This window comes from Oryctolagus cuniculus, chromosome 4, assembly GCF_964237555.1.
Source record: "Oryctolagus cuniculus chromosome 4, mOryCun1.1, whole genome shotgun sequence".
Taxonomy (NCBI): Eukaryota; Metazoa; Chordata; class Mammalia; order Lagomorpha; family Leporidae; genus Oryctolagus; species Oryctolagus cuniculus.
Window position 1 is genome coordinate 78,603,287 of NC_091435.1, and position 25,362 is coordinate 78,628,648.

The 25,362-nt window shown below is 46.4% G+C and overlaps 1 protein-coding gene and 1 pseudogene across 1 annotated transcript; one reads left to right on the forward strand and one right to left on the reverse strand.

Moving 5' to 3' along the window:
* Positions 1–18: 18 nt before the first annotated feature.
* Positions 19–25,034, forward strand: FAM162A (family with sequence similarity 162 member A). Its single transcript, XM_002716629.5, has 5 exons — positions 19–170; positions 16,611–16,733; positions 19,314–19,422; positions 22,480–22,588; positions 24,768–25,034. The coding sequence occupies exons 1-5, from the start codon at positions 137–139 to the stop codon at positions 24,858–24,860; spliced, it is 468 nt and encodes a 155-aa protein (XP_002716675.1). The 5' UTR covers positions 19–136; the 3' UTR covers positions 24,861–25,034.
* On the reverse strand, positions 13,335–14,587 carry LOC100358368 (glyceraldehyde-3-phosphate dehydrogenase pseudogene; annotated as a pseudogene).
* Positions 25,035–25,362: the final 328 nt, after the last annotated feature.

Sequence of the window (25,362 nt, forward strand, 5' to 3'; positions counted from 1 at the left end):
CGTCCCGCACGGCCCGCGCGTCACGCACGCCCCGCCCACCCCGGCGCCCCGCCCGCCCGGCGCCCGGTGACATTGAGCGGCCCGGCGCCGCGCCGCCTAGCGAGGTGCTGCTGTGCTGTCGGCGGAGCGGGCGGCCATGGGGAGCCTCCGCGGCCTGCGCCTGGCGGCAGGTGAGGAGCTGGCCGACCCGGGGCAGACCAGGCGGGAAGGAAGTGGCGCGGCATCGGGAGAGAAGCAGCCAGCGCGAGCTGACGCTGGACGCTGGGGGCTGGAGCAGAGTTTTCCTAGAACCTGGCTGTCGGTCCCGCGCCCAGGCCCTGACTCCCTCCCTTTCCCTCTAGCAGTCGCCTGCCGCCTCTGATTCCCTCCTTTAGGCACCTGCCATCCCCAGAACTGCCGGCTGCCGGATTCGTTCCGTTTTCCACCCTAACCTCAACGCCTGGCGCGCTGCTTGAGTCTTGCCTCTCCTCCCCTCACCCCTCATCTCTCTGGAGTCTGCGCCTGCTGTCAGCCTGGGTCTGGGGTCTCCTGCTCCAGGGAGTATTTGAATAGGCAAGGGGTTCGAGGTCCCAGAGTTTGGGGCATTGTTTTCTTAAAATGGGGGACTCCGGTACTTTTTAACAGTTCTGCAGTGAAGCGCAGTTTTCTTGGGAGAGGTGGGATCTGGGGCTTGTTTCCATCGTAGACAGTTGTGTGATGGGTGTTTTTCTGAGCCAGGAGTCTAATTGGCGTTACAGGTAGAGCCTTGGCATAGACGCGGTTCAGACATCAGAGTGCTTGCATCCCGAGCGGCGTGGAAGGAGGCGCCGGGATAGTTGGCTCCTAATGGCCGGTCACCTTTTCAAGCTTTGATAAGGTGTAATGACCTTCCGTTTCTTGGTTCCAAGTTATTAGAGAGTTGTTTAATTTCACTTTTCCAAAGGAAGAAGTAGCTGCACACTTGGCTGTTGAAATAGTGTTAAATGTCTATTTATAAATGTAAATCAAATAATGGAAAAACAACTTGAGTATGAAATCGTTTCTCAGATTTGATACCTAGCCAAAAATAAGGTTAGCTTTTTATGTATCTTGTTTTCCAGGGGAATGAATTGGAAAACATGTTTGAGACTGGAGAGTGTTGTTTACTTCCTTTGAAATTAAAGTCCTCCTTTGAAATTAAAACCCCCCTCTGCTTAAAAAGAAAGGTCCCAATAGTCATTGCTTTCATTGCTATTTGACAGTTTTGAACTAATTTACCTAAAAGTTTTGTGTATGTCCTGTTTACTATTATCAAACTTTTCAGCAAGGCAAGTGACAGAGTCACTGCTCTGAGAAAAGGTTAAATGGGCTGCGCCGGCTGGACCATAACCAAGACCGAATTTGTTGGAAATAATTTGTCTTGCTTTGAGACTATATTGATACATCATGAAAATCCCAGTCTCTTTGCAGACTTCTGATTTTTAAGAACTTCACGACTGGGTACATAATCAAAACAAAATTACTTGAACAGTTTCTTTTACTTCAGATAGAAAAATGTGAATAGTACACTAAGGATGTTATATGAGCAACTTTCTCCAGATGATCTTGTATGAAAACCTGATGTTTTGTGAGCAACTTAAATTTGTCTTTATCTGTTTTTGGCCATCTTATAGCTAAACATTTTCACATACTTTTTTTTTTTTTTTTTTTTTTACTTGATTGCTGTCTCCTAACTGCCCTCTAAGGTGAGTCTTATCATCCCCTCTCCATTTTATGAATAAAAACCATAGGTCTTGAATGAACTATTCAAGATCGCATCACCAAAAAATACCGGGGAGTCCATATGGGCCTTCTTCTGGAATGCAGGCTCTTGGCGGTTGTTGGAGCTGCTCACTCAGCATGTTTCTTTGTATGTATTTGTCATGGCCAGCTTGGCTTCCTTAATGTAAAATGGGGAGGAGTCATCATCTGCATTTTTATTTGTGGGAATGGAAGTACACATTCATGCACAAATGGATTTTCAAGAAAGAAGACTTATTTAATAAACAACCTTAACCAAAGGGATGGTTGATCGAATAGAAGGACAATCTAGACAGACTTCACGTATCCACAGTGTCATTTGGAGGAAGTTGCTTTTGGGTGAAAGAAATTTCAAATAACCAAAACTTAACCCTTTAAAAAATGGACTTCTAATTGTGTCCACTGCATATCTTTGCTATTTTCCCTTCACAGACTGATGCCAAAATGTGATTAAAAGAGGCTTTTACAAGCTTGAATTTGTTGTTTTGTCAGTATAGTTGTAGATATCAGTAGGAATCGTTGACTTGCAGCACCTGAACACAGATAAGAGGTCTTGTGAACTCTGAAATTATGTTCAAATTTTTAGGATAATATACAGATTTTTGAGAGAGAGAGTCAGTTCATAGCTTTATCTGTTACCCAGGATAGTTCATGCTCTTTAAGTTAAAAGGTATTGATGCAGTTGACTGGGAACAGACACAGGGAACTATGGCTGCTGACCCACACTACACTTGAGGGTAAAGACTGGGTCTGTTTTGTTTTTACTAAATCCTCAGCACTTAACAGTATCCAGCTCATAGATGACAGGCAATACATATGTTTCTGATGGGGGACACTAGGAAACATCTTGGAACATGCAGATAAGGTGAGTTTTTGCACCTCTTTCCCTGTGATGGTCTCCAACAGGATGGTGATTTAGTCAGAGGAATGGAGTGGGCTTTCCAGAATATCTTCTCATGCTAAGAAATGTATTGCTACCCTAACTCCATTGGCTTGCCAGATTTTAAAATGAGTTTATTTTCAGTGTTAATATTACCAGTGTACTGTGGGCTGCCTCCTTGTCAGTTTAACCCACATCCCAGAGCATAAGAGTCGAGAGATATCTAGAAGTCAAGTAGTCTAGTTCTTTAATTTTTCAGATAAGGGGATTTAATGCCCAAGAAGGAAAGTGACTTGCTAAGGGTCACTTGGGTACAAAACTGGAACATAAGCATTGTCTCCTGGCTGTTATTCTGAGTTTATATTTCCACCACATTCTCCTTCCTCTTTGTTCTTGCTAACCAACCCTACCTGAAAATGTTGTAACTGCTCTCATCTTTGGCTTTGCTGTTTACCCCTTTCTAGGTCCTACCCAACACATTTTTGAGCACATGCTACACACTGTACCCTGTGGAAACTCTAAAATTAATGCATTGCCCTACTTTCTAGGGCATGTTTATTGAAGGGAACAAATCTATATAATACACCTAGGGAATGTGTACCACATAGTGTGTATGTAGTTCTAGATGACAGAAGAGATCATCAGGTGTGGTGTTCCAGAGCTGGTTCTCATGGACTTTATGCATTCTCTTTTCCAGTTTCACAGTCACTTGTAGCTTGAACTCTGCTCTGATGGGAATTGTTGGCAACCGTTGCAGGTCAGGGCTTCTCCCCACAAGCCCCCTCCCAAGAGCCAGTACAGTAGTGGCTTCAAGAATTCACAGGAAGGAAAAGTCATGTCGGTTAGGATTATCAACTAAAAGCTCTGTTGAACCAGTAGGGGTGGAAGTGACGTGATGAAAGTAGGCGCAGTAATGAGTAAGTCTAAAGAGGGTTGAAGGTTAGTAGGGGAAAGCATTACCTTGGATTTTGATCAGGAGGTTATAGGAAATACAATGTTGCCTTTGAGGAGTTGGAACTAGATGAATTTGGACATAAAAAGGAAGCCTTCAAGCAAATGTCATCAAAGAAACATTTTTGGAAAATTAGTAAGGCAACTGCATATGAGATGAATTGCTGCTATCTGTGAAGGTATGGAAAGCAATGTCTGAAGTGATGATGAAAATGACAAAAAGGAAAATATCTAAAAAGAGTCTTTAAAAGAAGTGTTACCAGTTTGGAGATAGTGAGTACTTTAAACCAGGACTTTAAGAAAAGTTTTTCAGTATAGAGGACTGCAGAAATGTTGGCCCATTGTCAGAAAGGAGAAAGTTGGGAGAATAATCTGAAATACCTTTAAAGACTTGTGTTAGTTTGGCAGAGAAGGTGGTGTATTTGAGTTGTAAGTGGCATTGACTTACAAGTAATGATGGGACCTGTCAGTTGAAGACCTGAGGACAAAGGATACATAAAGTTTTGGAAACAAAGATATGGGACCCATCAGCGTGGAGGAGTCCTTTCTAGAGGGTGACACAGAATAAGGGCAAGAACTAAACTATGGAGACCTTGACATAGTTTAAGTAATAGGAAGTGGCAAAGAGGACATTAAATATAGATCTTCGAGCTTGGAGATGAAATGAGAGAATGTGATGACATGATGTTAAGGAGGAATTGTGTCTTTGTGCAGCAGAGAGATCTGTAGATCCTAATGGCTATTAAGATGGTAAAAAAGGGGTCAGCACTGTGGTGTAGTGGGTAAAACCACTGCCTGTAATGCCGGCAACCCTCATTGGTACCGGTTTGTGTCTTGGCTGCTCCACTTCCAATGCAGCTCCCTGCTAATGGCCTGGGAAAGCAGAAGAAGATGGCCCAAGTGCTTGGGCTCCTGCCACCCATGTGGGAGACTTTGATGAAGCTCCTGGCTCGTGGCTTCTGCCTGACCTAGTCTCAGCTGTTGGGGCCATCTGGGAAGTGAACCAGCAGATGAAGATATCTCTCTCTGTCTCTCTCATTGGCTCCCCTCTCTCTGTAAACCCTTCAAGTAAATAAATAAATCTTAAAAAAAATAAAAAAAAAAAGATGGAAAGAATAGAGTAAAAAGAGTTAACAAAGAGACTAAAATGGATTCTTCTGGCTAGAAGGTCACTAAAGCTAAAACAATTTTAGAAATATGATTGGAGGAAGAAAGTAGCAAATTGCATTGTGAAAGAAGGTAGTAGATACATGAGCTTATTCAGTCCTTTGAGCTATGAAAGGAAAGAGATTAGCATTTTATTTATAGGTCCTGTTGAGAACAAGTGAACATTTTGTGGCATGAGGCGATTCTCATCAGCTACTGATGGGAGCAGAACTTTGTTCAGCCTTTCTGGAAAGTAATTTGTTACATATACAGAGAACCTTAAAAGGGCTCCTTCCTTTACCCTTCCACTGATTAAGAAAACCATCAGGAAATACCATCAAAGATTTACCTAGAAAACTGGTGATTGAAACATTATAGTAGTGAGAAGCAGAAAATAAATCCAGCTGTGGGGAATGATTAAATTCAGGTTAGATGTTAAACAGCCATCAAAAGTATGACTATCTTCTTAAAATATATGTGATATAAGTGAGATATGTGATTATCTGATAATAAAAAACGAATATGTTGCAAATAAGCATGGGAAAATGTCTGGAAGAAAGACAAGTTGTTATCCTCAGATGATGTGATTATAAGACATTTCTGTTTCTTCAAACCTTGTTTTAGCTTCCAAATTTTCTGTAATGAGCAAGATTTCCTTTTATAATTTAAAGGTTTTTGTTTGTTTATTTAAGATGGGTGAGATGACATTTTGGCAAGGAAAAGGCAATGGAAAGTTAGGAACCAGAGGTTGGGCTCAGTTTGATCCAACATCTCTCGGAAGAGGGCTCACAGATGGAAGGGCTCAGGAGGAGGAGAACTGATGTTCTCCGGAGCGCGCAGGGAAGGGTGAGAAAATAGGTGGAGACAGGGAATCTGTGTCCGGTCCAGTCCAGGTCATCAGCTAAGGCCTAGAGTTTCAGATTGCCTCTGCTGGCAGTGGGCTGGAATGCTGATGGGAGGAAACGCGATCACTAAGGAGCAGCCCCATCTCAGGGACACAGGCTTGAAAGGCTTTTTTGCATAAGTCTCCTCCAACTTGAAAACTGGCCAGGCTCCAGATGTTTATTTAGAAATCTGGTGTATGAACTCTGAAGGTCCCCCCACCACAGAGTCTAGCTAGCCCACAGAAACACAGTGTTCCCATGTCTTGCCCATTTTCCTTCTCGAGGCTTCTTCTCATCTGTTGGGGCTTCTTCATTACTGCAGCTGTCCTATTGGCTCCACACAATGCGCTTGGACTACAGTGTTACTCCCTTTACCCTGCTCTGCCCTCACCCCAAGGCCTCTCTTGCATTCTGTGCTCAGGTTTATCTTCCTAAATCACTGTTAGTATCACTCAGCCTGTTTGGCAAAGTCTCTTGGAGTGTGGTGGACAAAAGAACTCTCACTATGTAGGAGCATGGGTGGCCACAGTACCAGAGTCATGACGAGTTAGGCCAAAATCATCACTTGAGTCCTGGAACAGCAGCGTGGACCTCACTTACACAGTGGAATTAGGCCCATGAACACTGGTAGCCTGGCGGGCAGATCCAGGAGTCAGTGTCACATACGAGAGCCAGGAAACCAGTATTTGAAGCCAGAAAAAAAATCCATCGCTTATCAGAACAACTGCAGAAGGAGATTTCAAGCCATTCGTGTCTGGTCATGAAAAGGTTCAGAACAAGTGAATATTTCAGGGGTCTTGATTTGATCTGTTTTGTTATGTTTAGCCTGTACAGCAGCCCAGTTTTATTTCTAATATGGAGCTTAAATCAGTGGTTCTTAGTCTAAGTGAGCTCTGGGTAGGAATGAGCTCTAATTTCCATAAACAACATAATTACCGTAACCTATTCATTCCTTTTTTTTTTTTTTTTAAAGAACTAGGTCTACAGAGTAATAACAAACATTTGACCTACAATTCCAGCACAATTACCAAATACAGTAGTGATTAGTATGCAGATGAACTTGGGTATCTTCAGGATAAATATATGTTGAATTTTTTCCCTGCTGAGACTTAAAATTGATTCCGATTCAGAAAACAAACCTTCAGCGTTCCTTATTCACACTTGACCTTTTCTATGGCAGCAAATGTTGTGGTGCCATCAATACTCTTTTTCAATGTTAAGAGGATTAAATGGGCATTTACTCCTAGCATAAGGTTAAAAAAGTCTATCCATGGGAAAGCATCCTTACCCCAGAAAAGCTTCCTCCCATGTAAAGTCACAGCAGCCACCAGCCTTCTGGAACATTAGGATAAGGGAATGAAGTGGACGAGCTGTTATTCTCACATCACTGGGGTAGGATCAGCTCTGGGAATCTGGGCAGGCGTTCACTGTGAGATAACCAGACAATGTCTGCCTTTATCCACGAGGAGGGATGTGAAATAAAATCTCTTGTTCCCAAGAGGAATGAGAAGGTGAGATAAGTGGGAGCATTTCACCCTGCATTCATCAGGTACCCAGCTGTGTGTGAGGCGCAGCTTGCTCTCTGCAGTCTGAAAGCCTGAATTCTTCAATACCATCCACAGAAGTTCCAGACTTATCATTAATATGTAGAAGGGGCTGGTGCCGTGGCTCACTAGGCTAATCCTCCATCTGTGGTGCCGGCACCCTGGGTTCTAGTCCCGGTCGGGGCGCCGGGTGCTAGTCCCGGTTGCTCCTCTTCCAGTCCAGCTCTCTGCTGTGGCCCGGGAGTGCAGTGGAGGATGGCCCAAGTGCTTGGGTTCCTGCACCTGCTTGGGAGACCGGGAGGAAGCACCTGGCTCCTGACTTTGGATCAGCACAGAGTGCCAGCCATAGCAGCCATTAGGGGAGTGAACCAACGAAAGGAAGACCTTTCTCTCTGTCTTTCTCTCTCACTGTCTATAATTCTACCTGTCAAATAAAATAAATTAATATGTAGAAGGGAGAGATAAGACAGTGAATTGGCTGTTGGAAGAGGATTTTTAAACCCCACCAAAAACAAAGGTATTAAGCTCTGCAGGTATACTTTCGTCACCCACATAGCCTGTGTTCAGCAGGGCCTCCTGCCTGCTTTTGTTGAAGAGGGGCCTTTCTCAATATGGCGGTACCTTAGAATCTCGTGTGGAATCGTTCAGGTAATCCTGATGCTAGAGTGCTGCTCCCAGAGTTGGAATTTCACAGATCTGCGTCGGGGGTGTGCGAAGTGTGAAGTCTCTTTCCAGAGCAGTGCCTCTCAAACTTGAGTATGCACGGCCATCACCTGGAGGGCTGCAGGGTCCGGGGAACAGATTGCTAGGCCTCATCCCCAGGGATTCTGAAGGCTTGGAGTGGGGCCTGAGAGTCTTCACCTCTGTGAGGCTCTTAGCTAAGGGAAAGTAGTACTGTTCTAGATCTTAGGTTGTGTAGTGTTGGTTTCTGTGTTTCTGTGTGTCAGTCATAAAGTAAGTGCTCAGAAACTGTTGAATATATATGATGTCTATTTGCTTCTCAAAATTTACTATTCCTGTAAATACCTGGATATCTCATTAAAAATGCAGATTGAGGGGGCCCGGCGCTGTGGCGGAGTGGGTACAGCCGCTGCCTGCAGTGCCAGCATCTCATATGGGCACCAGTTCAAGTCCGGCTGCACCACTTCTGATCCAGCTCTCTGCTGTGGCCTGGGAAAGCAGTAGAAGATGGCCCAAGTCCTTGGGCCCCTGCACCTGCATGGGAGAACCAGAGGAAGCTCCTGGCTCCTGATTTGGATCAGCTCAGCACTGGCTGTTGCAGTCATCTGGAGAGTGAACCAGGAGATGGAAGACCTCTCTCTCTGCCTCTCTCTCTCTCTCTCTCTTTCTCTTTCTCTTTGAGCCTCTTCCTCTCTGTAACTCTGTCTTTAGATAAATAAATAAATTTTTATTAAAAAAAAAAAAAAAGAAGTGCAGATTCAGAGTATATTGGTCTATAGTGGGGACTGGGAATCCACCGTTCAAAAAGTCCCCAGGGCCAGTGCCGCAGCTCACTAGGCTAATCCTCCGCCTTGTGGCGCTGGCACACCGGGTTCTAGTCCCGGTCGCGCGCCAGATTCTGTCCCGGTTGCCCCTCTTCCAGGCCAGCTCTCTGCTGTGGCCAGGAAGTGCAGTGGAGGATGGCCCAAGTGCTTGGGCCCTGCACCCCATGGGAGACCAGGATAAGTACCTGGCTCCTGCCATCGGATCAGCGCAGTGCACCGGCCGCAGTGCGCCGGCCGCGGTGGCCACTGGAGGGTGAACCAACGGCAAAAGGAAGACCTTTCTCTCTGTCTCTCTCTCTCACTGTCCACTCTGCCTGTCAAAAAAAAAAAAAAAAAAAAAAAGTCCCCAGGTGATGTCAGCCACATTGGAGACTGAAAGGGCTGTACCGTACTGTTAACTGAAGTGCAGACTTTATTTGGAGCTCACCAGTTATTTCTGTGATATTTAAAAAGTTCTAGGATCTAACCCTGGTTACCACATTCCATTTAATTGTTCGGTCTCCTTAGTCTCTTCTGATCTGTGACAGCTTCACAGACTTTTTTTTTTTCTTGAGGCCAGCACTGTAGCGTAGTAGGTTAAGCCTCAGCCTGTGGCCCCAGAAACCCATATGGACACCAGTTCCAGTCCCAGCTGCTCCGCTTCCAATGCAGCTCCCTACTATGGCCTGGGAAAGCAGTGGAGGTTGGCACAAGTCCTTGGGCCCCTGCACTCATGTGGGAGACCTGGAAGAAGCTCCTGGCTCCTAGCTTTGGAGTGGCACAGCTCTGACTGTTGCAGCCATTTGGGGAGTGAACCAGCAGGTGGAAGGTATCTCTCTCTGTCTCTCCCTCTCTCTATAATTCTGCCTCTCAGATAAATAAATAAATAAATCTTTTTTAAAAAGGATTTCTTCATTTTTTAAAGTCATTTATTTGAAAGGCAGAGTGACAGAGAGGCTGGTCCAAAGCCAGGAGCCAGGAATTTCTTTCAGGTCTCCCACATGGGTGCAGGGGCCCAAGGACTTGGGCCATCTTCTGCTGCTTTCCCAGGCCATAGTAGAAAGTTCGATTGGAAGTGGAGCAGCCAGGACTCGAACTGGTACCCATATGGGATGCTGGCACTGCGGAATGGGGCTTTAACTCACTGTGCCCCAGCGCCAGCCCTGAAAGATTTATTTTCTTTATTTGACAGGCAGAGTGATAGAGGGAGAGGGAGAGACAGAAATCTTCCATCCACTGGTTCACTCTTCAGATGGCTGCAAAAGCTGGGGCTGGCCCAGGCAGAAGCCTGGAATCTGGAATTCTATCTGGGTCTCCCTCATAGAGATTGCCCACTTTGGCCATCATCTGCTGCTTTCCCATGAGCATTAGCAAGGAGCTGGGTGCAAAGTGGAGCAATCAGGACCTGAACCAGCACTCTGATTTGGGATGCCAGTATCGCAGGCCATGGTTTAATCTGCTGTGTCACATACCAGCCCACACAGTTTTTGGTTTTTATGACTTTGACAGAATACTGGACAGATATTTTATAGAATGTCTCAGTCTGGGTGGGCTTAACATTTTCTCACGATTAGGATTATGGGTTTTTGGCCCACAGCAGTAAAGTGCCCTTCTCATCACATCAGACCTTGAACAGTGTTTGCTGTACACAGGATTCATGACTGGTGGTTTTAGCCTTGGCCAGTTGGTTTCCCTCCTGTAAGGTTACTTGTTTTTTTCCTTTCCATGCTCTGTTCTTTGGAAGCAAGTCACTGAGATGAACTCAGACTTAAGGAGGCTAAGGGATCCAGGAGGGAGGAGTATCTACATATATTTGACATCTTTCTGTAAGCAAAATGTATCCCTTCTCCCCATTTATTCATTCATCCTGTTCATATTTATCTGGGCATGAACTCATGTTGTTGTATACCTTGGGTTGTAACCTATTGCTGCCTTACTTGGCTCAAGTGATCCTGGCACCATGAGATCAGTGCCTGTATCCCTTTCTTGCCCCCATCTTTTTCTTTTCTTTCTTTCTTTCTTTTTCTTTCTTTTTTTTTTTTTTTTATTTGACAGGCAGAGTTAGAGAGAGACAGAGAAAGGTCTTCCTTCTGTTGGTTCACCCCCCAAATGGCCGCTATGGCCGGCGCGCTGCGCAGATCTGAAGCCAGGAGCCAGGCGCTTCCTCCTGGTCTCCCATGCGGGTATAGGGCCCAAGCACTTGGGCCATCCTCCACTGCCTTCCCAGGCCACAGCAGAGAGCTGGACTGAAAGAGGAGCAACTGGGACAGAATCCGGTGCCCCAACTGGGACTAGAACCTGGAGTACCGGTGCCGCAGGCGGAAGATTAGCCTAGTGAGCCGTGTCGCTGGCCCATCCTTTCTTTTTTGAGCACATCTTTACTTTCCCACTCTTGTATTTTCTTTTCCCCAGTGCAGAATCATCCACTTTTTTTTAAGAAGCCCTGGCTCCTTTCACTGGAAAATGGTTTTTAGAAACCAAATGTGAGCATCAGGTGTGCTCATTGCTACTGAGGTGTCACTGACTCTAGGCCCTCCCAGGGAGCAGAGCTAGGAAATACGTGTATGTGTCCCCCAGCATAATGGTTGATATTTTAAAATGTGTGAATGTCAAAGTTCTTTGTTCTGTACAGTTCTCTGGGTTTTTAAGTAAATCATTGGCAGATTTCTTAGGTAGCATATTACTTGCAACCCACCTGACAACTGATTTTTTTGAAAAAATATTTATTTATTTGAAAGTCAGAGTTACATAGAAGGAGAGACAGAGAGAAAGATATTTCTTCCATCTGCTGGTTTACTCCCCAGATGGCCCCAGCAGCCTATTGAGCCTGACTGAAGCCAGGAGCCAGGAGATTCTTCCAGGTCTCCCATGTGGGTGGCAAGGGCCCAAGTACCTGGGCCATCTTCCACTGCTTTTCCCAGGCCATTAGCAGAGAGCTGGATAGGAAGTAGAGCAGCCAAGACATGAACCATTGCCCATGTGGAGTGCTGGTGTCACAGGCAACATACCACAGCACTGGCCCCCTGAAAATTGATTCTTTTCTTTTTTTTTTTTTTTTAAGATTTATTTATTTATTTGAAAGAGTTACACAGAGAGAGAAGGAGAGGCAGAGAGAGAGGTCTTCCATCTCTGCTGGTTCACTCCCCAATTGGCCACAACGGCCGGAGCTGTGCCGATCCAAAGCCAGGAGCTTCTTCCAGGTCTCCCACGCAGGTGCAGGGGCCCAAGGACTTGGGCCATCTTCTGCTGCTTTCCCAGGCCATAGCAGAGAGCTGCAGCAGAGGTGAAGCAGCCGGGACTTGAACCGGCACTCATATGGGATGCCGGCACTGCAGGCGGTAGCTTTACCCGCTATGCCACAGCAGTGGTTTTACGCACCACGCCACAGCACTGGCCCCACAACTGATTCTGGCACTGCATCATGAAGCACTGGATGGACAGTCTTTCAAAGGTCGCTTTCCCCTCCAGCAGTCTTTGAACCTTCATTCATCATCTCTGATTCTCAGATTTGTCAGATCCCATTTTGCATCACCAGGATTATCTCCAAGATGATCCTGCAGGACTAAGGAGAAAAGCATCCCTCCCTCTGTCTGCTTTCCATCATGGGCTTGGAAGGAAGGGGACTGTCAGGAGAGAAGCCAGTGCTTGAACCCCTCATCCCAGGTGACCTGCTGAAGCCTCCAGCTAGCAAAGACACTTCTGAGGCACTGGTTTTCAAATTGTGAGTCTGCAAACAGGCAGAATCAGCATCATCGGGGCCTTGTTAGAAACGCACTCTCGAGCTCCCACCTCCTAAATCAGGAGCTCTGGCAGTGGGGTCCAGTGATCTGAATCACAAGGCCTCCAGGAGGTGCTGATGCACACTGAAGTATGAGGACCTCTGTGATCCACCAGCCGTTTGCCAGTCAGAGCCTTAGAGGCAGCTGTGAGGCCTCATCTTGACTTCCTGCCGTGGCCCTGGGGACACAGCACTGGTCACGGAGGGACAAGGCTGCAAGCGCAGCCCGAGGGTTAAAGGGCTGTTTTTCTTTGGTTTGTGTGTTTTTCATTGTGACCCATCAGAGGATGGAAAATTTCTGCCTTCTTGTTTTTTCTTTTTGAAATACAGCCGAAAGTCCAAAATAAATCTTTATTATTTGATTTACAGCAGTTACCAATATGATAAGTAAGGAACCAAGTTTCTTTTCCAGAGTTCTTTTTGTTTTGTGGAGGAACATTTCTGTCCTGAATGGCTAGGGTAACACACTCTATCTCTTTGAGAAAGAAAAACAGGGTCTTAATGACACTGCAACTTGTTTGTGCTTTCATCTTGTTACAATTGCAACATAAAAAACATGAATACCTCAAGTACTTCATACTTTTTTTTTTTTAAGATTATTTATTGGAAAAGCAGAGTTTCAGAGAGGCAGGGACACAGAGAGACAGGATTTGCATCCGCTGGTTCACTCCAAAGCCAGGAGCCAGGAGCTTCCTCTGGGTCTCCCATGCAGGTCAGGGGCCCAAGGACTTGGGCCATCCTCCACTGCCTTCCCAGCCCATAGCAGAGAGCTGGATGGAAGTGGAGCAGCCAGGACTCAAGCTGGTGCCCATATGGGATGCTGGCACTGCAGGTGGCAGTTTTTACTTGCTATGCCACAGCGCCAGCCCCAATGATAACAGTTTTTTTTTTTTTTTTTTTGGGTGCAGAAGACTTTATTGATGGTTTCATGACAAGGTAGGGCTCCCTAGGCCCCTCCCCTCCTACAGGGGGTCTGGGATGGAAACCGTGAAGAGGCAGATTCTCAGCGTGGTGGGGACTGAGTGAGGGCAGGGACTCCCCTGCGGCTGAGGGCCTCTCGTCCTCCTCTGGTGCTCTCGCTGGGGCCGGTGGTTTGAGGGCTCTTACTCCTTGGAGGCCATGTGGACCATGAGGTCCACCACCCTGTTGCTGTAGCCAAATTCGTTGTCATACCAGGAAATGAGCTTCACAAAGTGGTCATTGAGGGCAATGCCAGCCCCAGCATCGAAGGTAGAGGAGTGGGTGTCACTGTTGAAATCGCAGGAGAGGACCTGGTCCTCGGTGTAGCCCAGGATGCCCTTCAGGGGGCCCTCGGACGCCTGCTTCACCACCTTCTTGATGTCGTCATACTTAGCAGCTTTCTCCAGGCGGCAGGTCAGGTCCACGACCAACACGTTGGGGGTGGGCACACGGAAGGCCATGCCAGTGAGTTTCCCGTTCAGCTCGGGGATGACCTTGCCCATGGCCTTGGCAGCACCAGTGGAGGCAGGGATGATGTTCTAGGCGGCCCCGCGGCCGTCACGCCACAGCTTCCCAGAGGGCCCGTCCACGGTCTTCTAGGTGGCAGTGATGGCGTGCACCGTGGTCATGAGCCCCTCCACAATGCCGAAGTGGTCGTGGATGACCTTGGCCAGGGGGCCTAAGCAGTTGGTGGTGCAGGATGCGTTGCTGACAATCTTGAGAGAGTTGTCATACTTCTCGTGGTTCACGCCCATCACAAACATGGGGGCATCGGCAGAGGGGGCAGAGATGATGACCCTTTTGGCTCCGCCCTTCAAATGAGCCCCGGCCTTCTCCATGGAGGTGAAGACGCCAGTGGATTCCACCACGTACTGGGCACCAGCATCACCCCACTTGATGTTGGCGGGATCTCGCTCCTGGAAGATGGTGATGGCCTTCCCGTTGATGACCAGCTTCCCATTCTCAGCCTTGACCGTGCCATGGAACTTGCCGTGGGTGGAATCATACTGGAACATGTAGACCATGTAGTGGAGGTCAATGAATGGATCATTGATGGCGACAACATCCACTTTGCCAGAGTTAAAAGCAGCCCTGGTGACCAGGCGCCCAATGCGGCCAAATCCCTTCACTCCGACCTTCACCATCGTGTCTCGGGGACGCGCTTGCACTGCACGAGAAGAAGCGGCTGCCTGTCGAACGGGGCGGAGCAGAGAGCCAATGATAACAGTTTTTAAAAAACTTTTTTTTACATTGGTCTGTTATTTCTACTGTGCACAAGGCCATATTTTTATATGTTTTAATCATTTATACTTCAGAGAGGTAAAGGTTATTTATTGCCTTACAGTCTGAAACTACAATAAGAAAAAGTTGGGAGAGGTTTTTTTCTTTTTTAAAAATTATTTATTTAGGGGCCGGCACAGTGGCTCACTCAGTTAATCCTTCGCCTGCGGCGCCGGTGGCGCCAGGTTCTAGTCCCGGTTGCTCCTCTTCCAGTCCAGCTCTCTGCTGTGGCCCAGGAAGGCAGTGGAGGATGGCCCAGGTGCTTGGGCCCTGCACCTGCATGGGAGACCAGGAGGAAGCACCTGGCTCCTGGCTTTGGATTGGCACAACGCCAGCCGTAGCAGCCATTTGGGGGGTGAACCAATGGAAGGAAGACCTTTCTCTCTGTCTCTCTCTCTCTCACTGTCTATAACTCTGTCAAATAAAATGAAAAAAAAAATTTATTTGAGGGCTAGAGACAGGTAGAGAGCTCACATCCACTGGTTCACTCCCTAAATGCCTGCAACAGGTGGCAATAGGAACGCAGTCCAGGTCTCCCACAGGGGTGGCAAGACCACAACCACTTGCACCTCACTTTTGCCCCCCAGCATTGGATCCCTAGTAGCTAGAGGCTGGAATCGGGAGCCAGAGCCAGATCTAACCCAGGTAGTCACTCCATGTGGGACAGGGATGTCTTAACTGCTGTGCCAGACCTCCTATCCCAGGGAGATATGTTCTGATTTAGGTAAATCTCTTATGTCTTCAAATCCCTATGTGCTTTGAGTTTAAATTGTAAGAATAAACTACATATATAAATATATGTCATACATATTTTATATAAAAATGTGATTTTAAAATTACATAAAATTCATAACTATTGGGGGCCAGCGTTGTGGCATAGCAGGTAAAGTCACCGCCTGCAACACAATCCCTTATGGGTGCTGGTTCATGTCCCGGCTGCTCCACTTACAATCCAGGCTCCCTGCTTATGGCCTGGGAAAAGCGGTGGAGGATGGCTCAAGTACTTGGGCCCCTGCCATCCATAGGAAAGATCCGGATGAAGAGCCTGGCTCTTCGCTTTGTCCTGGTCCAGCCCTGGCCATTGCAGCCATCTGGAGAGTGAACCAGCAGATGGAAGATCTCTCTCCCTCTCTCTCTCTCTCTCTCTCTCTGTAAATCTGACTTTCAAGTAAATAAATAAATCTCTTAAAAAAGAATTCAGAACTACATCTAAAGTTGATTTCTCATTGGAGAATTATAACTGAGAAGGAGCAAAGCTTTCTGTAGCTACTTACTGGCTGTTGAACCCCCCTACCCAGAGTTTACCAGAGTAATATTGGCAACTTGGCCAGTATTATTTATGTGTGACTTGGGGGAGGTTGCTAATCTTTGCCTAAATAGCCCAAGTGCCATACAGAATATTGCCACCAGAGCTATTATTGTATACCTGTGAAATACACCAACATAACATCTACAGCTGATGAAATTTTTATGTTATAATTTCCTAATCAGCAAAACATTTATATTTTAAAACAGCACCAAGCTTAACACTTTAAACATAGTTTGTGTATCTTATATATGGTATAGTATATTCGTTTTCTCTTTTTTTTACTTGTTTTTTTCAGATAATATCTTTTTTAATTTATATTATAGTCAAAGCTTAATGGCTCTGTTAAATAAGGAGTTCAACAAATAAAAAGTACAAAAACCATAATGCAGCAGGAAAACAGGCAAATGAAAAGATAATCATCTTCACTTATATATGTTTTAAAAGAGTCACAAAATCATTACTACTATAGTGGTATTTAATTCCTATCAATTTGTTGGACAAATATTTCAAGCAAAATTCGGCAAAACACTGTATTTGCAACAGAACTGCTAGTTGTCTAAGTGAGCTGCTTCCGATAAAATGAAATGTAGAACTTGCAGGCATTTCTCAAACACTCAATTTTCTTTCTTTTCTAGGAAATTGTTTTAGATTATATGAAAGAAATGCTTCCTCCTCTCTAAGGCTCACCAGAAACTCCGATTTAAAGAGAATAACTGGCTTTTGCACCAAACCACAAGAAAGTTCTAAAGCTTCATCCAGTAAGTTTTTTTTACTGATTTTTCTTCCATTTATGGAGTAGCTAGCTCCCAAAGAGTAGGATAAGTTGGAATGAAAAGACCCATGGGAGAGATACGCTAGGGCTTTCTACTTCACACCTGTCATATTGTTCAGGCCTCCCAGTTTGTACTCAGCTTGAATGTGCCCATGTGCACAGTGGCTTGTTTTCCTCACTTGTCATCTTCATCTCTTGCTTGAAGGGTTGGTTGGATTGGAGCTTTATTCAGGAGTATAGATGCACCAAAGTGAATAGTGGTCTAGAAATTTATCTTGTAAGGAACCCCAGAAATGAAACCCAATCAAGGGATTAGGTTTTGAGTAAAATATAACCAGAGCCAAGCTCCTGCTTCACCGTTGACTTTGGCCATGTCCAGTCCTATCCCTAATTCAAACCCCATCACTGTCACCACCATGGGAAGAAGGGGCATATAAGGAAACCGTGATCTGGGATGATTTGGCTGCTTCTTTGTGGGAGTTCACTTGGGCCAGGCAGGTCTTGGTGAGGGGGAAGGGACCATTCCTAAAGAATATTCATCAAGGGGTTTGCATGGTGGGACAGTGTGTTAAGTTGCCGCTAGGACACAAGCACCCCATATTGGAGCACTAGTTTGTGGCCCAGCTTCTCTGCTTCCAATCCAGCTTCTTGTTAACATGCCTGGGAAGACAGGAGAAGATGGCCCAAGTGCTTGGGCCCCTGCACCCGTGTGGAAGACCCAGATTGAATTCCAAGCTTCAGCCTGGCCCAAGTGGAAAAATTAGAAATAAATCTAAATGTCAAATAATGAAGGTTGGATCTGCTGACAATGAGATGTTATCCAGCTCTTGGAAATGGTGCTTACAAATACCATGTACTAGTGTGGGAAATGTTATAATGTTAGTGAACAAAGCAGGATAGAAAACTATATTGTAAGAAGCACATGCACGATATTCACATATAAAAACTAGACGTAAAGTCACACCCGCCCATGTGCATGGAGACACTCTGGCGTTCTGTGATCCTTAGCTTGTCTGCTCCTTGTCTGCAGTGACTTCCCCTTACAGTCTGCTTCTACACTTTTCTGTTCGTCCACGTCCTTGGCACGGTCCATTTCCTTCTGCTGCCTCTCCCTCTACCTGTGCCCTGCTTGGCCTCACACTCTTCCTTAGTGCTGTGTCAGGCTCCCCCTTGCACTGCTGTTGATCTCTACTCCTGCCTTTCTGATGAAACCTGCTTGGGGACAGATTCCCTCCAGTCAACAAGCCCAAACCGCAGACGTGCGCCTTCCTCCCATAACTGGTTCTTTCCTCAGGTTTCTTTTGGTTAACAGTGCAACTGTTGTGTTACTCATTCAAATTTGAGGTTCTTTGTTGTCTTAGTCTCTAGATTCTTTTGCTTTGAATTATTTTCCTTTTATTTGAAAGGCAGAGAGAACGAGAGATCATCCGTGTGCTGGTTTATGCCCTATACTTTACAACAGTCAGAGTGGGCCAGGCCAAAACCAGGAGCCAAAGACGTAGTCTGGGTCTCCCACGTGGGTGACAGGAACTCAAGTGCTTGAGCTGTCATCTGCTGCTTCCCAGAGTGTTACATTAGCAGAAGCTGATTGGGAAGCAGAGGAACTGGGACTCGAACCAGACACTCTAATGGATGTGAGCCTCCCCTGCTGCACCAAATGCCCACCTCTCAAATTCTTTGTATCATTCTCAGATTAGTTCTTTAAATCTCTGCCCCTTATTAAAACGCTGGTGCAGAAATTATAACCTAGCCCTTGTATTATATCCTCTTGTTCCCCCATTGTGTCTTCCATCCATTCTACAGGTTGGTCTTCCTAAAACATGAACTTCTTTGCTTAAAAATGAATAGTAATTCCCAAATCAAGTCTAAACTCCTTCTCCTAGTATTCAAGTTCATTTATACTTTTACCTTACAACCTTCATTCTACTGGTGTCAGCTTATTTCCTCACTGTCCCCTGCTTATGTCATCCTTACCTTCATATGTTTGTTTATTGTATTCTTTCAGTTTCAATGCTGAGGGCTCATATTGGGAAATAATGCTTTTATTTTACCTCAATCCTCATGAAAATTTGGAATTTGATTTGAAAAACAAGGCATCCTGGGGCTGGCATTATGGCACAGTAGGTGAAGCCACTGCTTGCGAGTCCCAGCCGCTCCACTTCTGACCCAGATTCCTACCAGTGTGACTGGGAAGGCAGCAGAAGGTGGCCCAAGTGCTCGAGCCCCACCACCCAGATGGAGTTCTCGGCTCCTGGTTTCAACCTGATCCAGGCATGGCTGTTGTGGCCATCTGGGGAGTGAACCAGAAGATGGACGATCTCTTCCTGTCTCTCTCACTCTCTCTCTGTCATTCTGCCTTTCAAACAAATAAATATTTAGTAAAAAAAAAAAGAAAAAAGAAAAATAAGGTATCCTAAGAAATTCCATTCCAAGGAAGTTCTAATAGCTTGAGGTTTCTCTTGTTTCTGTTCAGTGATTATCGAAAAAGCACAAGTAGTTTTTTTTGGCTACATTTAAGGGTCATCCTGTCAAATAAATATGAATTCCTGTCTGGCTTTTCTTACAGACCCTTACAGCCACAGAGTGCCACTGCACAAACCTACAGATTGGGAGAGGAAGATCCTCATATGGTCCGGTCGTTTCAAAAAGGAGGATGAAATCCCAGAGACTATCTCGTGAGTGTTAAGCTTAGCACTGTAAACAGCTTTCATTTCCCACTGATCTGTTTCAGGGGCAAAACAGTTCTGCCACATCTGAAAACACTTGCACAGCCCTAAGGCTTCATCTGTGGCAAGTGGCTGGGGTGAAGGCAGTGCCGGTACCCGGCCTTGCCACGGGCTGCTAGGTGGTGACTAAGGGAGAGCTGTCAGCACCTCTCAGATCTACCGCCTGTGTAGCTACAGACGTGTGACGGAATGTAGTTTGTTTTTACTCTGGGTGTAACAATTAGCTCACAGTCACAACTGTGTCTACAAGATCCGTTGGCCTTAGGCATAACAATATTTAGATGCAACACACTTCCTTTCTGGGATTCAGGAAGGAGTGCTGCCTTCCATCCCCATGTTTCCTTCAGCCCAGTTCTGGTGGGCGTCTGGGACTTCTCAGAGTTTGTAGCAGATGAGTACAGGTTCCTTGCACCCAGGGTTTCTCAGCCCAGCACTGTTGACACCTGGGGCCAGAGAGTGTGTTAGAGGATGTGCAGCATTCCTGGCCGCTGTCCCTAGACTCCAAGAGCCTTCCCTTCGTGGTGACCATCAAAAATGTTTCCAGACGTTGCCAGGTCGCCTGGAGGGGCAGAAATCACCTCCCGTTGGGAGCCAGTGCGCCAGCCTCGTGCTGAGGACCCCAGCTGGTTGGCTTCTTGGGCAGGAGAGAGTTTGAGGGGTAGATGTTGTTTCCCCCTGGGGTCCAGAGGCAGGGACCTTGGACAAAGCTCCGGGAAGTTCCCTTTCATCAAGAAGCTGTTCTTAGACCTGGCTTCCTGACGAGGAAGCTCTGGGTTCATTCTGGATCTCTTCTGGAAGACCGTGGCGTGTGCTTCCTGTGTATCACGGCTTCTGGAAGTCTCTCAGCGGGAAAGCCCCTGTCCTCCTCAGCCCTGGGGCAGTGTCCTCTTCTGGGAAGTGGAGCACGTGCGACGTAACGGTGACGCCAAGCTCTTGCCTGTGCCCTGGTGTCCTCCTGACTAGCCCAGCAGGAAGAGTGAGTACAGGTTGAGCACCTCTAATCTGAAAATCCAAAATCCAGAATGTTCCTCAATCTAAAACTTTATGAATACCAACATGGCACTGTTCAAAGGTTAGAGCATTTTGGATTTCAGATTTTTACCTAAGGGATGCTCAAGCCGTAAAATCTACATGAAATTCCAAGATCTGAAACAGTTACGGTCCCGGGCAGTTCAGATAAGGGGGATATTCAGCCTGTACATTCCAGTGGTCCTAATAGATGCCCTATCGACTCTGATATGGAACACCTCCCTTGTCCTGCCTAATGGTTGGCTCCAGGATCCCCTCAGGCCCAGAACACTGCCTAGCGAGTCCTGGAAGACTTCCGCGAGCCTGTGTATGTCCTTGTGCTGGTAGCATTCGGAACAGGCACTGAAGCTTGCTGATCCTCACTGCAGCCGCACGGTCCTACTTACATGCATTTGCTCTCTGAATGTTCCCTTACATGTACAGCGCATCACTCTTCCTGAGGATTACAGCACACACTTCAATTGGAAATACCAACTCAGAAAATGCTGTCAGTCTGGGCAGTTTCTGGTTGGTGTGCTCTCACAGGCTCCTACCTGAGTAACTCGCTGCCCTTCGTGTTGCCCCGGCTTGTACCCCGCTGCAGGCTCAGCACCATGCCTGGCGAGCTCACGGGCCCCAGCTCTTACGTCACATTGCGTGTGCTCTAGGGGCCTCCTCCTACCCACCTCAACAGCCCACAGCCTCTGCCTTCCTGCAAGCATTTTTAAAGAACTTTTACCCCCTCCTTCCCTCCTCCAACTGTAAAAGTAATACAGGTTAAATATTGGGAGAGGGGGAGGGTCATAAAAAAGCACCCTAATCCCATCATATAATCTCTTCCTATTTACACCTCCGCTGAGGAGAAGTTCTTTATTCTGGGCCCCATTAAGGCTGCACATGGCCTGCCTCACTGAGGCTCTGCCAGGCCGGGTAACAGACCCACAGTCCACCTGCAGAATCCACCAGCAGGGTAGAGTGGCCTCCTCTTTGGCCTTCTCTTCCCTGTTAGACCTTCTAGCTTTCACACGGGAGTGATGATGCAACCACCACGTTGTGTTATAGCACCTGGGTCTGTATTCAGTAGGCAGGTTAGAGAGCTGTATCTCAAGGTCACTGTCACTCGGTTTTAGCAAAACATTCATTAAAAGGCAAACATTAAGGAAGCATTGCTTAACAGGCTCTTCTACAATTTATTCCTGGTTCAAGACAGAGAGCCAAAAGCTGGCTGGAGATGAAGGGTCTTCAGAAAGTTTATAGGAAAAATGTAATTCAAAGGTAGGCTTTTTATGATGCCAAAAAAATAAATAAGTCTTGAAATCCATGCATAGTTTTTCATAGTATGCATTTTCCATGAACTTTTAAAGACCTTGTGTACAGAACATTAACTCCTGTGATTTTTTTTTTCTTTCTAAATTGAACTCTGTTGAAACTTACAAAACTCATTGTAGTATCTGTCATCAGGGCATCGTTCAGTTATCACATCCCATAGTATCGTCTTAAGGAGAAGCAGCCACTAGTTTCACTTCTGGTGTTGCTGCCGGGAGGCTGAGCCAGCACGGGGCTCACCAGAGCGAGCATGGATTAACAAGCCTGCCTTCTCCTTCCTTTACGGTCATGCCCGACTCCACTCGGTCTTCCCACCTTCTTCTCTTATACTACAGCTTTACGCTTGTGCTGTCTCGCTGTATTTTGTAAACAGTTATGAAACGTCCCATCCTCTCTCAAGTCCTAAGAAGTCTCCTTTTGACCTCTTTTATCTGTGTCAACACCACTGCACTTCTGATCTGGGACCTCGGAGAGAAGGCCGCAGAGTTCCCTCACAGTGCCCTCACAGTGCCCTCAGTGCCCTCACAGTGCCCTCAGTGCCCTCCCAGCGCCCTCAGTGCCCTCACAGCGCCCTCACAGCATCCTCACAGCGCCCTCAGTGCCCTCAGTGCCCTCACAGCGCCCTCACAGTGCCCTCACAGCGCCCTCATGGCGTCCTCACTGCATCTTTAGGTTCGAGATGCTGGATGCCGCGAAGAACAAGCTCCGCGTGAAGGTCAGCTACGTGATGATCGCCCTGACGGTGGCAGGCTGCATCTTGATGATCATTGAGGGCAAGAAGGTGAGAGTGGGCGAACTGTCTTCCTGTTCTCCACGAAGGACCTGGGGGAAAAGGGATTGGCCCTAACATTCACCCTCTGGGAAAAGAAAAGGAGGCTACTTTCTATCGCAGAAATGATAAGAAACGAAGACAGACAATGTAGGAACACACGAGGGATATCCTGATTTTGATTAAATTCATATCGTGTAAAGGATGAAAAGTGTTTATTAGGACAGATGCCATACATAAGATGAATACATTGCATTATTAAACAGCATATTTAACACCTGCATGTTTATAAAGCCCTCTCAATGCAGGTTTATTTCTCCTCACTAGAACTGCCTTAATCAGAGTAAGCATTCTAATCATGGTTTTTTATTTGATGCTCACCAAACCAGGCCATACGTCTAAGGGCCATAGCTCCTAAGTGGTGCATAGGAACCTAAGTGCAAAAATCTTTGGTTTAATGCAGATTGTAATTCGTAGCTATCACTGAGCACACACTGCATTCCAGGTACAGTGCTGGTGTTTGCCTCACTGGGTATTGTCCTCGTGACAGCACTATTAAGACAGGTGCCATCATTAGGGCCCTATTTAGAGATAAGGACAACTTTAGTTACATGCCCAAGGCCACCCATCTCCCTCATGACAGAGCCAGAATTGGAACCTAGACCTGTCTCATTGAGGGAGTGGTCAAGCGGCTCCCATTCACTGAGTGCTTACTATGGAGCAGGTACTGTTAAAGTCAGTTAACCACCACAGTACCCTAAGAGGTGGGTTTTCTTATTTCCAGTGTTAGAAAAGAGGCACCTTAAGCTCAGTGATGTTAAGAACTTTCCCCAACCTCTCATAGCTAACAGTAGCAAGGTGACCTTTCAGGCACGAGTTTGCAGGTTTCCAGACTTCGCGCTATATTACATTGTCATTAAGATGTAGTTATTTTTATATTCAGCAGCACTGGCCAAATCCTTCTTTTAATACCATGTATAATTCTATATATCATAGCTTCTGTGTGGAAAGATTTGTCTTTTAACTATTATCAGATATTAACAGGGTTCTCCCACACACCCGCTGTTAACTCATTTCCTTATCCCCAGTGGCTCCAAAGAAAAAAGGAAGTGAGCTTTTGGCTCCCTTTAGTCTTGCAGTGAAATGGAAATACTGACCATTTTCGGCTGACCTCAGTAGAGTACAAAGGGGCAAGTGTGCTGACCTGGGTGATGTTCTCTTGAGAACCCCATCTTGTCGCCCTTCTCTGTCTCCCTCTTTGACCTCTTATGCATAGTTCTCAGAAAACTCCAGAACCATGTGGACAGGATATATGGGTTTCTAGAAGTCCAAGCAGTTTGCGTTGCTTTTTAAATGCCTGATTATCCTGGCCAAGTGTAAGTACTCAGAAGCAAGTTATTTCCCTGGGATCCCTTCTAGCTTCGCTTCACCCAGGGTATATACCATCTCTAGACCGTAAAACCGTTACCATCTATCTCTTCTGGAATTTGTTTCCAAAAAGCTGGCAAATGTTATTGGAGGGGCACACTTCTGAACTTACTACAATTCAGATCGGAGAAATTACCAGTGTATGTGTCACCTTCCCCTACGGCTGCTATTTCCACTCCTCCCCCTCCCATACCAACTTCTTCACACCTGGAATCACAGAGATCTAAGGAAATACCAGCTCGAAAGGGTGCTGGTGCCACTTATTTGGAATAAAAATTCTCGCCCTGGTCTGTGATGTGAGCCTCTTGTCATGTCACAGTTGCTGTGGAAGGAGAGGTTGGGTGCCCTTCCCCCCCGCCCCCCGTGTTTGCTCCCAGAGGATAGAGCTGGACGGTAGATTCTGCAGGAAGTGACCCATGGTAGCGTTTTTGGTAAAGTCTGGGGTTTCCAACAGTGAAGAACTAAAAGGATGTGAAAGTGTGAGCAAAGGAAGGTGACAGGAGAAAGCAGGGATAGCAATGGCAACAAGAACGGATGGTACACAGAGAAGGTGGTAGGAGCGGACGCCGGGGAAGACGGGAATGCAGTGTAAGGAAGGAGAGCGAGGAAAGAGGTGTGGCGCCTCTCCGGAGCTGGAGCGGAAGGCCCTGGAGCAGAGTGCTGTCCCAGCAGCAGAGCCCTCCCTGCCCACCCTGTCCGCATCACAAAGACATCCTCCCACACCAGCACAGATAATCACCTGTTCTGATTTGTTTCACCATAGGCCGCCAGAAGAAATGAGTCTTTAACAAGCTTGAACCTGGAAAAGAAAGCTCGTCTGAGAGAAGAGGCAGCTCTGAAGGCCAAAACAGAGTAGCAGAGGAATCCATGTTTGGCTGGATTCTGACAATCCAGGAATCATGTTGCAGCACCAAGCCTATGTTGAAAAGAATGGGGGATGAGGAGTCATTTCATAAATACATTTTGCACAGACTTATACCATTTCCGTATTTCTGCTGTAGAGGTACAAATAAATTTTCTTGCAGAATAACTTGTCTACTATGTTTTGTAACTTTGATCCAAGTACAATGCAGCCTCTTAGCTTTTTGGAGAAAATAAAGAGACAACTTACTTTAACTTCAATTCCTTAGAAAGTCGTGTATTGTCCTCATACCTTCCTTGTATTCCCATTACACTGTGACTGCTCTCCAGAGGCCCAAACGGCCATGTGTCCCCAGCGACCGGGAGCCTGGCTTTCAGCAGCCGGCCTTCAAAGGTGGCTCAGCTATGCTGGCAGCCAGAGGCACTGAGCTGGACATCCGAGGACTTCGAAATCCCAACTTCGTGGGATCCTCTTAGCTCTGTGGCTCAAGAGTTCC

What these genes read in the sequence shown, in the direction of transcription:
- FAM162A (XM_002716629.5), top strand. Translation starts at nt 137, where the DNA reads ATGGGGAGCCTCCGCGGCCTGCGCCTGGCGGCAG. An exon ending in AAGTTCTAAAGCTTCATCCA is followed by an intron (nt 16,734 to 19,313) that starts GTAAGTTTTTTT and finishes CTTTTCTTACAG; the next exon opens with ACCCTTACAGCCACAGAGTG. An exon ending in GAAATCCCAGAGACTATCTC is followed by an intron (nt 19,423 to 22,479) that starts GTGAGTGTTAAG and finishes CTGCATCTTTAG; the next exon opens with GTTCGAGATGCTGGATGCCG.